Source organism: Sesamum indicum, linkage group LG14 (genome assembly GCF_000512975.1).
Source record: "Sesamum indicum cultivar Zhongzhi No. 13 linkage group LG14, S_indicum_v1.0, whole genome shotgun sequence".
NCBI classification, from domain to species: Eukaryota; Viridiplantae; Streptophyta; class Magnoliopsida; order Lamiales; family Pedaliaceae; genus Sesamum; species Sesamum indicum.
The window spans coordinates 4,359,662-4,372,149 of record NC_026158.1 but is presented as its reverse complement, the minus strand read 5'-3'; the positions used below and the strand labels follow the sequence as shown (position 1 = coordinate 4,372,149).

The following is a 12,488-nucleotide window of genomic DNA, read 5'->3' as shown; positions in this document are numbered from 1 at the left end:
GTTGCATTGATGTCAAAGGAAGGCATATGTTGGTGTCCAGTCTAGCAGCATGTATGTGTCTGCTGAAGATGCTTCCATCAGTGGCACTGTTGTTTTTCGAGGAGAGCATGAAGATTCAGATTCTCCTAGAACTCCAAAGTCCAGGCTGGGGCTTCAAGAGAGAACTTTTACTGCATATCTTGAGGACAGTGAAGCGAACCTTGCAGAGGTGGTCATACTTTGCTGACATGTTGTTACTTTTACATATAAACTACGTCGTTATTGGGTTATCAAGTCAAAACATATCATAGTTATACAGGTTCTCTTACCTGCGCAGGTTTACCTCAAACATGAACTATACTGTTCTGGAGGTTTTGTTTGTTCATTAATTACAGATCCATTTCATATAATTCTCATTACAAAAGGCTTATTCCAACTTGTTCCCTAACGGTTTAGTGAGGCAATTTTGTAATAACTAGAGTTAGATTGGTGGTAGAATAATGTGGGTACAGAAAAGACTGTTGTGACATGGATCAACTTAGCATTTTCCTAGAATTGATGTGCTCCATCATATGGTTTACATTTTGAAGTGTATATCTGCTATTTCTTTTAGGCCAAGGCAGCAATTCAAGGAGGAAGAAAAGCAAACATTAGGGAAAGGCCTTCTCCGATAAACAAGGTCAGCAGAGATGTGCAAGAGAGCAGAAGAGTGGAACACCCCACAAGAAGCTCTGATTCATCTAGGTATATGTTCTTGCTTATTTAGTGCGGCAACTTCAATTTCAGGTGTTAGCAATGTTTCCTCTGGGAAAAATACATTTTACGTTAATGTCTCAGTGTTTATCTTCCTCTCCTGAAACATGAAACCTATTATCCAGATATTCTCGTGATTATTTTGATGCGCAAAGAGCATTTTCAAGATCGCACCATGCAAGTGATGATGTGGACAATTCAAGGAGTGCAACAGCTTTTTCTGCCCCCTTATCAGTTCTTCTAATCCCTTCACTTAAAGATGTAAGTACTTTGAGATTCTTCAATTTTCTGTGCCATTAAAATATCTTTCACTAAAAAGTGAATTGTGCGTTAATTACCGTATCCCAACGGTTCAAGTTTTACATCAGTGCAGTGTGACATTCAATTGCAAAATACAGGTGGTGGAAGGTATTAAGCAGTAGAAGGAACAGATGAAATAAGGAATTACCAGATATTGCTCGTACACTGATAATATGTGTAAACTATTACAAAACATTATACTTTAAGAGTCAAATATCTGAATTAACAGTACATGAGTAGTGCATATTAAAACAGTGATTTCAAATCATATGAGGCCTCTGATCGTATGAGCTTAGTGATGGTAATGAAAAGAAATCTTCTATTGGGACTTAATATAATAAGGAGTTGAAACGAGAATAGCATGATCGACGTACTTCAGCTTGATAGCGAAGCTATTTAAATTGATTGAGAATTGTTACAAGCATCATATATGAGTTACATAATAGTTGTGGGGTAAATTATTGGAAAATTTGGTATGCGGTACAGTTGATTGGAAATAATTTATATAAACACTACATGGCCTAAATCCTGGAAGGATAGTAAAACCCTGGAATAATGCTGTCCAAGAAGTTGACCAAAGCAAGAGCTGATATCAGGAGTAAATGTCTGCAGTCATTTCTACTACAACATTCATAGATCTTCCAGAGTTAGAAATATATATGTGTAGAGAGATGGATTATAGTTCCAGTTCTCTGTCTGTGTGTGCGCATTGTGCAAAAGACCCTTCTGTGCTCCTAAGAAGCATATCATTTTCATTTATGGAAGTAGTCTCTACTCTCTGAGCCCTCCATCTTTTTAAGATTTGTGGGCCTGTGATTTGCAAATTGTTCATACAGAAATTTTCCCACGTGATGTATTACTTTGAATTTTGATGAAAGCAATATGTGTAGTCAAATTATAAATTATGCACCATTCATTCTTCTTTTGTTGGATTTTTGTTTCTCCTGGTTTCTAGAGCCACTTTCTTCTTCGATTTTCTACTCGCAGAAAAGTTATGATTCCCTTCAGCGCCGAAAGCCTGGCACACGTTTTCATATTTTCTTGAATCCAACATTTTTCATACTGTTTTAGAAGAAAGGATTAGCATCGATGAACTTTGTTCTTTCGGTGGCCTATTTTAGGTTTCTGAGCTGTGATGCAGATAATTTTTCCACATGTTATCTCTCTTTGTGGTGCAAGATATGGAAGATATACTTGAGCATGATGATTGCATTAATTAAGACTGTATATTTTCAGGCAATAGCTTCAACTCTTTTCTAGACTAAAATATCCAAAATGCAAAAAAACTAATGGGAAAACTTTGGTGCTCTTGACTAACTTCTTAGACATTGATTTACATAATGCAGGCAATTGCAGATGATTCAAGAGGATCAGTCTTTAAGATAGTATCCAAGTCTTTAACGGATATGGAGCATGTTAAGCCTGGATCTTCTGAAGTATTTGTCACCAAGTTGCTTCAGCAACTTGCAAGGTTTATAGCATTTCATGTTCTCATCTCTCGTTGTTGATCATCATATAAGATGTACAAATGACCTTCATCACACTATATCTTTCTCAACTAGAGTGAAATGTGTGTAGTTCCAAGGAAGGTTCTCTGAAGGACCTGCAGGAGCTAGCAGCCCGGATCTTTGTAAAGGGCAAGGTAGAGACACCGGTTACAAGTGCAGAGGCTGAAAGCAAAAGGAAGCAACCACCCAAGGAGCTTAGTTCAAATGCCAGTATGAGCCCACTTGCAAGGTTCCTACTCTCTAGGTTAGTCAGAAAAGACTGTTGATCTCCCCTTAACATGTGACCAGTTAGATGCTATACTTTGCCAAACTGCTTACAAATGTATGAAATCCCTCTCATCTTGTTGTCTACTCCCAGGGAAAAATCTGAAGGAAAGAAAGAGCAAGAAAATAAACTAATTAACAGAACCTAGGAAAGTAAAATCTCACTTTAATGAAGACCCTTTCCCTCAACTGCAGAGAGTAATGATGCTGAAAGTAACATAAATTGTTCCATTATATTAACCTTGTATTTACTAGTTCAAGAGCCCAGATACAATAGCATTACTCTAATTCTGCTCAACTGATGACATTATCTTTCTTGCTACTACGTGAAGTCTGCTGAGTTCTAACTGTTCACTGCATCCATCTATACAATTGCAGATGGCAAGGCCATGCTTCCAGAGATCTTAATTCTTGAGAAATGAGGTCAGATAGTATTTTTCTTGTTGAATTCGTCTTGTTTTTGAGTTAAAAGGAGTGAATGTACATAACATAGTAAAACTATTATTTACCGATGGTTGATTAGATATTTCTTATATAATTATTCATGTTATTCTTTATCATTTTTGTGAAGGGGCAGAGTGAGAATTAGTTTCTAATTTGCCTTGTGTTGTAATGAGTGAAACGAATAATGTATTTTGGCAAAATTAATGTTCAATATATATGAATATGATTGATTTCAACTTTTGCTTTACTAACCACCAGCATTCTTTTTGTCCTGATTAATATCATGTTTTTTGTACTTTTTCGGTATTTGTTTTCCTCGAGTGAATAGTCTCAGTAAGGAAATCTCTTCAGGCTTATTATTCACGAACATGTTCAGAATTCCTACCTTGTATTGACCATAGATAACGATAAGTACAACATGTTAAATCCACTCATCTATGAAAAGCAGAACAGGACAGTCCAAAGCAGTTTCATTCTTCCATATCTACAAGCTAGAGGAGTCCTTGAAACAGCCTCAAACATTTATTATCTTCGTCAAGTACAGAAACAACAAAAATCTATGCATCTTCAGCATCACTTGTAGAAGGGCGGGTATCAATATAAAATTCTGAGTCGACTCCATCCATAATCCTCCCTCTATTCCCGCCAAAGTTTTAACCAAAACAATGTTAAAAATATAAGTTATTTCATGAAACAAACGAGAAATGAAAGGATGGAGAAGACTTAGAATACCTTTCAAGAACGAACTTTCCTTCTTTATATTTCTGGCTCTTCTCATGTGCAGCCTCCTGGAAGGTTAGAACCATCAAAAGATAAGATGAATCAAACTCCTGACGAATCTTGAAATTAGTCCCAAGTGAAATTAAAACATATAATGTGAGAGATGTACGTATTTCCAGCCAACTATTTGCCCACAACAGCAGCAAAATATATCCGCTACCGTGTGCACTCCAGAAAGCATCATCCTCTCCTCATGAGGTCCGAATGTGATATTCACTCTGAACAGCAAAAAGGGCAAAGTAGAAGACAGTTCAAACACATGATCTAGAGTTCCGAATTCAAGAACACAGCCAAATGCGCCTAATCCAGGATCTTGTCCAATGCAAAAGAACACAGCCTAATCATGAACCTTGATCAACTCATATCCATTTGAGCAGACAGTTGATTCCCCATTACCAGATGGGCTACTCACTATCACTAGATGGCTGCTACGTAGATCATTGCATGCTCATACGTCATGACTTAGTGACGAGTAAGAGAAACATCCTTCCTAAATCTAGAGCTCTTACACGTCCTCGTCTGCCTATACAATTTAAACAGTAATCTCGGGGGGAATTCTGGACTGAGGGTGTCAAACTTAAACCTCCATTCCTAGCACACTGTGGGATTCACCTACAGTCATGCAGCTACTCTGAAAAATAATTGAGCACAAATGACAAATCAAAGCAAGCATCTTATCTCACCTGCATCCCTCCAAACAGAATTTTAAGTTGGAAGAAGCTATGGAGATGCTTACACATTGTTAAACAGGTAGGCCTTCCCCCTGCGGCAGTGAAATGCCTGAAAACAAGAGTATTGATGAAATCAAACACAGAAATGCACAAACTTAGCCAATGAGAATATGAAAATTGAGAAATGAGCTGTAAAGAAACATGTCCCAAGTTATAGTAAAATAGTGACATCCATCAACTCCATGTAGTACTAAGATAATGAATTATTATTACCGTAAACAACCACAACAACAAAAACATGACATGACAAGCCAGCCTTTGAGCAGAAGATACAAATTTTCGACTTTTCAATCAAAAAGATTCAATCTTGGGAAAGATTTCAGTATCCCACATGAGTATATGTTAAGTTGAGACCACAAAGAAGTGTCAGGGGAGCATGAAAACATGATATGTTACCCTGGAAACGAGTTCATCAGCAAGAGCTAAATGGGTTTTGCAGAATTTGCATCTGTAGGTTCTGCCTTCCAGATCCACCACAAATATTCTGCCCATCTCTCTCTCAGAGTTAAGACTTTTGTCTCAGGGCTCTAGCAAAAACGCTGAGACAGAGCAGGGACCGCACTCCTTTGATGTAAATCAACCAACTGCAAACAGATAATGATTCACAGGAAGGTAGAGCTGGGTTTAGGAACAGGGTTTACTGAATTATGAAGAAATAAAGGGGATATGGATGCTGGTTTGACGAATCAGGACAACCCGACCCTTCATTGGCCCAGACCCGAATGCCAGGCAATTGGGCTTCTCAGACGAATGTCCGGTTCATCGCCCACGCCCAGGCTATTGCTCTTTTTCCCTCTTGAATCTTGAGGCTAAGCTTTTAAAATATTAGGAATAATTACGTTCTTCTTAGCTGATCTTTGAAATAATTATACGTAAATTTTTTGTGATTTTTATTTAATATATCAAAAGTTTATTTTTGTGTAATAAATAAGTTTCCATCAATTAAAATTCATTAAATTTGTTGAAATTAACAAAAAAATTTAATAAAATTTTCGATTGGCTTATTATTTACTTATTCGACCTTTTTGTTAATATCAATAAATTCGGTGAATTTTGACTAACAACTGAATTTATTTGTTAGACGAAATCAAAATTCAAAAATACTGAATATAATTTTTTTAAATCACAAAAATTTTACGTGTAATTACACTGTAATTATCCCAAAATATTACATAACATCTTCAAGATGAAATTTGATGCACTCATTTTTGGTACAATAATCTTGATGACATTAGCCTGCCCGCACTCTAAATGTTTCTTCAACACTTTAAAATAAGTATTTATCAATTTTTTATTAATAATAAATTTTAAAAATTCAATTTATAATTTCATACTTTTAAATTACTTAAATTAAGTATATTTAAGTCAAAAATTATAATTTTCTATCAACTTCGATGATTTATAAATAAAAGTATCAATATCAAAACACTCCGATTACAATTTTTTTACATCTTCCATTTTCAAATATTTCCAACTTTGAGGTTGATTAATAATGTCAAGGAGTATTCCAAAGTCACTGGTTTTAGTAAAATAAGAATTTGGTATATGAGTCTGCAAATCCAGTGGAACTTAATACTAATTTTAATGCTAAATATTGGCTTACAAAATTGACATAAAATGAGAGATAATTATACTGTACTCTCTTCAAATTTAATATAATTATATATAAACCCTTCTGTGATTTGGGATTACATCTATTATCTTCGACATTTATTTCTAACTAACAAATACATCCCACCATTAGTTAAAATTTACGGAATTTACTAATATTAACAAAAAAAAATGAATAAAAATTCACATTACCTACAATTAACTTAGTAGTGATTTATTGCAGGTCAAATAAATCTTTTTTTATCAAACTATCCTTATAAGAGCAAAGATATATCTTCTACATGCATTAGCGCGTGTTTGGTCAGAATAAAATTATTCAACCTGTAATAACCATTAACAAATCAATTGAAGGTACATGTGAAATTTTATTTACTTTTTTTTGGAATTACCTTTTTGGTCCATAAAGAAAGCACATTCCCTTATTAGTCCCACGCCTTGTGGGATTTCAGTTTTGGTCCCATTTTGTTAAAAAAGAGTTTTCAAGTTAATCATCCATAATTTTTACCGTCAATTTTTAACGGCAGAAGTAGTCAAACATTAGTCTAACTACTGTTGGAGGTGCCTCCATAACGAAATTTCAAAGTAATAGCATATTTATGTTTAGCTGAAAAAAAATAGAAAATATATATAAATATAAAATGTATTGTTCAAGATTGAACAGACAGAAAAGTCAAAAAATAATTATAATATTTAAATATGTAAAGATGACGTAATTAGACTAACATTTGATCACTTCTGCCGTTAAAAGTTGATTGTAAAAATTGTCGAGGACTAATTTGAAAATTATTTTTAACAAAATGGGACTAAAACAAAATATCATAAAGCGTGAAACTATAAAACAATAGGCCTTTTTTATGGACCGAAAAGATAATTTAACCGACTTTTTTAACAATATCTACATATTTAATAAATCTTAATTAATAAAAATATCTCTTTGTTAGATAAAAAACATGTTAGTGATTTCTCAAATCATGAAAAGTCTAAGTGTAATTTTGACTAATAAATATTTCCTAGGAATTTCATCAAGGTGGGGCACGTGGAAGTCCAGGCACGTTAAATGAAGTTGCAAACAACCTTTGTATTGAAATCCAATAGTCTAAATCCCATCAACCTATGCAGGAAGTCGAAAGTATGACTCAATAACAAAACTCCCTCTTTTCTCTTGATTGAGAATTTGGTAATTTGAGTTAGCAACATAGGCTACCAGTAATGAAAAATAGAGACAAAATTACTAGATTGCGTTTGCACTGGAAATATACACCAAAACAAATAAACAAGAAACGGGCGTTATGCCGACTCTGCTGGAGCAGCCGCAGGTGCATACCAGCCATGGTAAATCTCCACTGCCTTCTTTCTTCTAGCTAGCCGGGACTTTCTCCGTGCCCCAGTATTTCGGTGGAGTGTTCCTACCTTGACAGCTTTATCAATGACTGAATATGCTTCCGCAATTAGCTTTTCAATGGGAAGAACTTCTTCCGGTTGAGCATCTGCCTTCTTTCCAAGAACTTCCAGCGCTTCCAGAACCTTCAGCAGCAAATGCGACATTATTTGCTATACATTTTCTAGAGAAAGTACAAAGAATCACAGGATCCGCTAACTTCTCTACATTAAACTAATTCAGATGAAAACAAGGATACAGCACAACTTTCATTTCTTTCGGCAACATGTTCCCAAAAATATCGTCTTGGACATACAACCAACCTATATCCGATATTATAAAACTCTTTTGATTGTGAAGTAAAGGCAGAATTACCATTTTGCACAGTTCAAACTCAAACTTTGTGCAGCTTTCTTTATACATGAAACCTATTCACATTTCTAATCCATCCATATAGTCTCCACTGTCAGCTTGACCTCTCAATTCTCTATCTAGCCCTTCCTCCATAGAAAGAGGACTTACCGTCTTGCTTTTGCCAATAACATAAAGAGCACCTAATGTCATCCCACATTCTTGAAAATTAACATACACCACCTTCTCCGAACATAACAATCAGAAAGTGATCGAATGAGCTTATGTTTGAAACTCAGCGAAGCCTTGAGTACAAGAAGTGGAAAATCCAATAACTCCAATTTCTCCGTGACTAACAGAAACTGATAATAAAGTATTCATATGAATGGTAACTTAGCAGTAAGCACAGGTAGGACTAAGAACACTACTCTCTCTCTCTCTATCTCTCCTAAACACTTTCCACAGCTAAGCAATAGGCACATTAGACTCTGCATTGACTCTATAATTAATATTGTCCGCGGAAACATGGAAAGCCCAGTGAGAATAAACTAACTAACCTTCTTCATCCGGGTCCTGATTTCAGATTTCCGGGCTTTGTTATAAATCCGTCTCTTCTCAGCTTGGCGAGCCCTCTTCGCAGCCGAGTCCGCCTTCGTCTTAGTCCCCGCTTCGCACACAATCGAAAGCCGATTAGGGCTCATCTGCAGTGGGCGCACCGAGACTAATCCTAGGGGATTCACAAGAAACAGCAAAAAGAAAGGAAAAAATCAAAACACGCAAAAGAAAGAAAGCCCAATGAGGGATAAACCCTTTCGGCAAGAATGAGGAACTGAAATTGAATTCAGAAGCGGAACTGAAAATAGTTCCTCCTCATTCTTGTGTTTTATCTCACCTCTAGAGAAAAGATTCACGGTGGAAGCATTGGAGGAAAAGCTGAGTGGCGTGAAACGAGTGTCTGAGAGAGAAAGAGTCTTGAGCTTCGCCGGCAGCCCCCAACAGGACACGTTGTGCGCCATTGCAGCAGCAGCCATCTCTCTGTGAAGTGAAGGTGGTGAAGAAGAGAAGAGCAACCTTATCCAAGGCTACTTGGGCTTTCTTCTTCTTTATTTGTTACGCTGGAAAGCGTACTGCTGAGGCCAAGAATCGTTGTTCTCGCGTTAACACTTTTACGGAATTACCTTTGTCTAAAGCAGGGGTGACTATGGATAATTGAAAAGAGCTGAATTAATATCCTAATTATTTTAATATGTCGATTTTAAATTTAATTTAATTTATTTATTAACTTTTCCATTTAGACCCCCATAATTTTCAACAATTATTCCTTTTTTCTTATAATTTTTATTCATTTTTTTTTTGTTATTATATTTTTTAAATTTAATACTAACTGATTATTTATATATACTTCTATTGAAAAAGTTATAAGCGTTTTATTTTAAATAATAAGTAGAAGCACTAAAATACCCTTACTCTCCTCTCTAGACCTATAACTTTAATTCCAGTTAGAAGATAATTACCACCAACGTCTAACTTCTATCAATTTTCATTTTAAAATATTTGTATATGACTTTATTTTCTTGATTGTATTATAAAAAATATATATATTTTGCTATTCTATCACAAACAAACTAATGCAATAAAAAACATAGAATTAAGTTTTTTTTAAATTTTGCACACGTACAGAGTGTGCCTGATTGTCAGTTTATACATATAAGTTTTATGTGAATTGATTAATCAAAAAATCTATTTTAAATTAGAAAATTTTGTAATTTGTATGGATACCAAATCATATAGCAGTATAGAACACCTCCAGAAGTCATGGTAGAGGTCATTGTATGAGTTCCAAACAGCCAAAACTAACTAAAATCATAAGTCACGAACATTTTTTTAACCTAAAATAAAAAGTAGCTGGAACTGAGATAATACCTGGAGGCAATTACTATGATCTTAGTGAAATCACCCCTTACCCAAATTGCTGATAATATTAAGAATACCAACATTTCAAATATGCAAATACACTTGAAATGAACAAATAAAGTGCTGAGATTATAGTGTCGCTTCTGATACTTTACCAGGCGGACAAAGACAACTCACATGAGGCTACATCCTTTCGCTCTCCTAAACGAACAATATTCACAAAGTAACATTAGTATAAGACCCGGAATCTCCACAACACCGTACATTACAAACATAGATAATTAGTCAGAAGTATGAGTTAACTCCTATTGGTACAACTAAAATCTGTCAGCAGTCATAACCACTGGTTGAGCTTCTGCTTGCTTTCTTGCACCATAAGGACCCCTTCTGATTGCTTCCTGTAGCTGCAAATATTTATGGTTTAAATATGTACATTAGTGCCATAATTTATACATGCTAATCCACCATAAATATACAAAGTGTTGTCCACTACACAGCAGCTTATATACCAAACAATGGGATTCTCTCAACATTCACATTTCCAAGTGAAAGGGGCGTTCATCTACGCTCAGTTATCATAATTTACTCAGAATATCTTCTTTCGGTTTCCACCAATTTTCTCAGAACTTTGTATTTGATAGACTTGGTTTTCATTTAAATCCGTCCATGGTGCAGATAAATTGGTTTTTACCTTAATTTCGTAGTTTAACTACTTAATCATCTTACAAGATATTATATGCTTGTCACTTTTCAAAATCAAAAGTATTGCATGTTGTATCAGATAGAACTTCGACAAACTTCATTAATCAATAATCAATGTCTTGCATACTACTACAGCTACTTTGGGCCCAAAAAATTTAGTGAAGAGATCACTAAATGGCAATCTCATTATTCTAACACTGACTAATAAAATTATATGGACCTTAGATGCTTAGATTATTTATATATTTACTTCAGGGTTATTGCTATCTAGGTAGTTCTACCTGATAAAATGGCTAAAACTTAAGTATTCTGGATCTACTATAACCTAAGACATTTGGAAAAGTTGATGACACCTACAGTGCATTCTAAATGTCTTCAGTCAGTGGACTTACAAGACTTTTAGAATAAAAGACCACTTCTACAAATATGCACATAACATATAATGTGTTTTAGTTCATGACAGTAACCCTTTATGTAGTCCTAATCATCTTCAGTGGTATACACATGAAAAAAGCACGGAAGAACAGTCCTAGTCGTCTTCAGTGGTATGCACATAAACAAAGCACGGAAGAACAGTGGCCAAGGGAAATCAAATATCTTTCTGCACTTTGAAATGATTTTGATTTAGACACAGGCAAGTCATGCACATTATGTTGTCTGACAATCACCTGTTATTTCCATGATACAGACATAGTCTATTTCTAATTTAAGTGTAATATTAAAACTTATTAAGTATTGTAGCCAGCAATAAAACTGAGGGACACACCTTTGAAGCCATGCCAGCAAAAGCAGGATCACTAATAAGTTTACTTGATGACGTGAAGACCCTGTAGATTGCTTCACAACACCTATGTCTAGCTTCCATCCCTGCCAAGTCATTATATACGTTGGGGACAAGACACTAAACAATTGTACATACAGATAAGGCTGTATGCAGATCAATGATACAATTAAACAAGGAGTAATATATACATTAAATGCATTTCGTACTAAAAGGAAAAGTGAATAGATACAGACCTATCTTTTTTGTTTCTGTATATGTATCTGTCACTATATTGATTATCTCAGGTCTAGAGATAATCTCCATCAGGCACCAAGTTCGAGCCACCAATCCAGTAATCAATCTATAACCCTGTATATAAAAGATAATCACATGACTAAGTAATTATATTCAACTTATACCGTGGATAAAGTTAAAGTGTCTTCCTCCTTTCACTTGAGTTTTATGATTCAGCCAACTAACTTCAGAACAATTTTCAAGATAGAAGTATTCACGACTTGTTTATATCCAGAGAAATATGCACATCATATGAGCAAGATTCCATCCAGTTTTGCCACAACAAGTATTCATAATATTATTGCAGTTAGCTCCATGACGTGCACAACATGAAGCCTACATATAAACTGGACATGAAATGGTTGTACAAGAAATTTCTTATGACTTTTAAGTAGATCAAGGAAATATCAACAACAGTCAATATGTCGAGAACAAGACAACTGAAACAGGCTGCTTGGTCAATCGAAGCGACCAATTTATCCATCATATGATACAGAAGTCTTCCACGTCTTTTCTGTATACTTTCCCCAATTCTGTTGCTATCGTAGTGGAAACTAATTGCAAAGGAGAGATATTGGCTATCTCACCTATTAAAAATGAAACAATACACAAATTGGAAAACCCTAACCTAACTTTACAGCACCACCAGAAATAAAAAGAGCTCAAGGCAGAAAATGTGATGGGTATAAATAGAAACCAACACTTATAGAAACATA

At 35.1% G+C, this 12,488-nt stretch overlaps 4 protein-coding genes across 9 annotated transcripts in view; 1 reads left to right on the top strand and 3 right to left on the bottom strand.

Annotated features, from left to right (window-relative positions):
* LOC105176976 (germinal center kinase 1) overlaps positions 1-3,474 on the top strand; it is a 17,604-nt gene extending 14,130 nt beyond the window's left edge. For all 5 annotated transcript variants that reach the window (XM_011099980.2, XM_011099978.2, XM_020698820.1 and 2 more), the window contains 6 exons: positions 41-208; positions 593-723; positions 858-993; positions 2,379-2,503; positions 2,611-2,784; positions 3,183-3,474. In XM_011099980.2, coding sequence (XP_011098282.1) covers positions 41-208; positions 593-723; positions 858-993; positions 2,379-2,503; positions 2,611-2,784; positions 3,183-3,219 — 771 coding nt within the window. In that variant the 3' untranslated portion in view covers positions 3,220-3,474. The remainder of the gene's footprint in view (positions 1-40; positions 209-592; positions 724-857; positions 994-2,378; positions 2,504-2,610; positions 2,785-3,182) is intronic.
* LOC105176974 (protein yippee-like At5g53940) lies at positions 3,583-5,406 on the bottom strand. The gene is made up of 5 exons (XM_011099977.2): positions 5,156-5,406; positions 4,765-4,808; positions 4,138-4,246; positions 3,981-4,036; positions 3,583-3,884 (listed from the first exon to the last, which is right to left on the bottom strand). The coding sequence occupies exons 1-5, from the start codon at positions 5,249-5,251 to the stop codon at positions 3,806-3,808; spliced, it is 384 nt and encodes a 127-aa protein (XP_011098279.1). The 5' UTR covers positions 5,252-5,406; the 3' UTR covers positions 3,583-3,805.
* Positions 7,424-9,214, bottom strand: LOC105176973 (30S ribosomal protein S20, chloroplastic). Of its 2 annotated transcripts, none has more exons than XM_011099976.2 (3): positions 8,992-9,214; positions 8,657-8,820; positions 7,424-7,894 (listed from the first exon to the last, which is right to left on the bottom strand). In XM_011099976.2, exons 1-3 carry the CDS (start codon positions 9,128-9,130, stop codon positions 7,658-7,660), a joined length of 540 nt encoding a protein of 179 aa, XP_011098278.1. In that variant the 5' UTR covers positions 9,131-9,214; the 3' UTR covers positions 7,424-7,657. The 2 variants fall into 2 exon arrangements, with proteins under 2 accessions (XP_011098278.1, XP_011098277.1); XM_011099975.2 differs by having other exon boundaries at positions 7,429-7,894; positions 8,657-8,826; positions 8,992-9,199.
* LOC105176972 overlaps positions 10,060-12,488 on the bottom strand; it is a gene marked incomplete in the record, with an annotated part of 9,023 nt that continues 6,594 nt past the window's right edge. Inside the window, 3 exon segments of the mRNA XM_011099974.2 lie at positions 10,060-10,417; positions 11,482-11,582; positions 11,733-11,847. Of these exon segments, the coding sequence (XP_011098276.1) occupies positions 10,331-10,417; positions 11,482-11,582; positions 11,733-11,847 (303 nt within the window).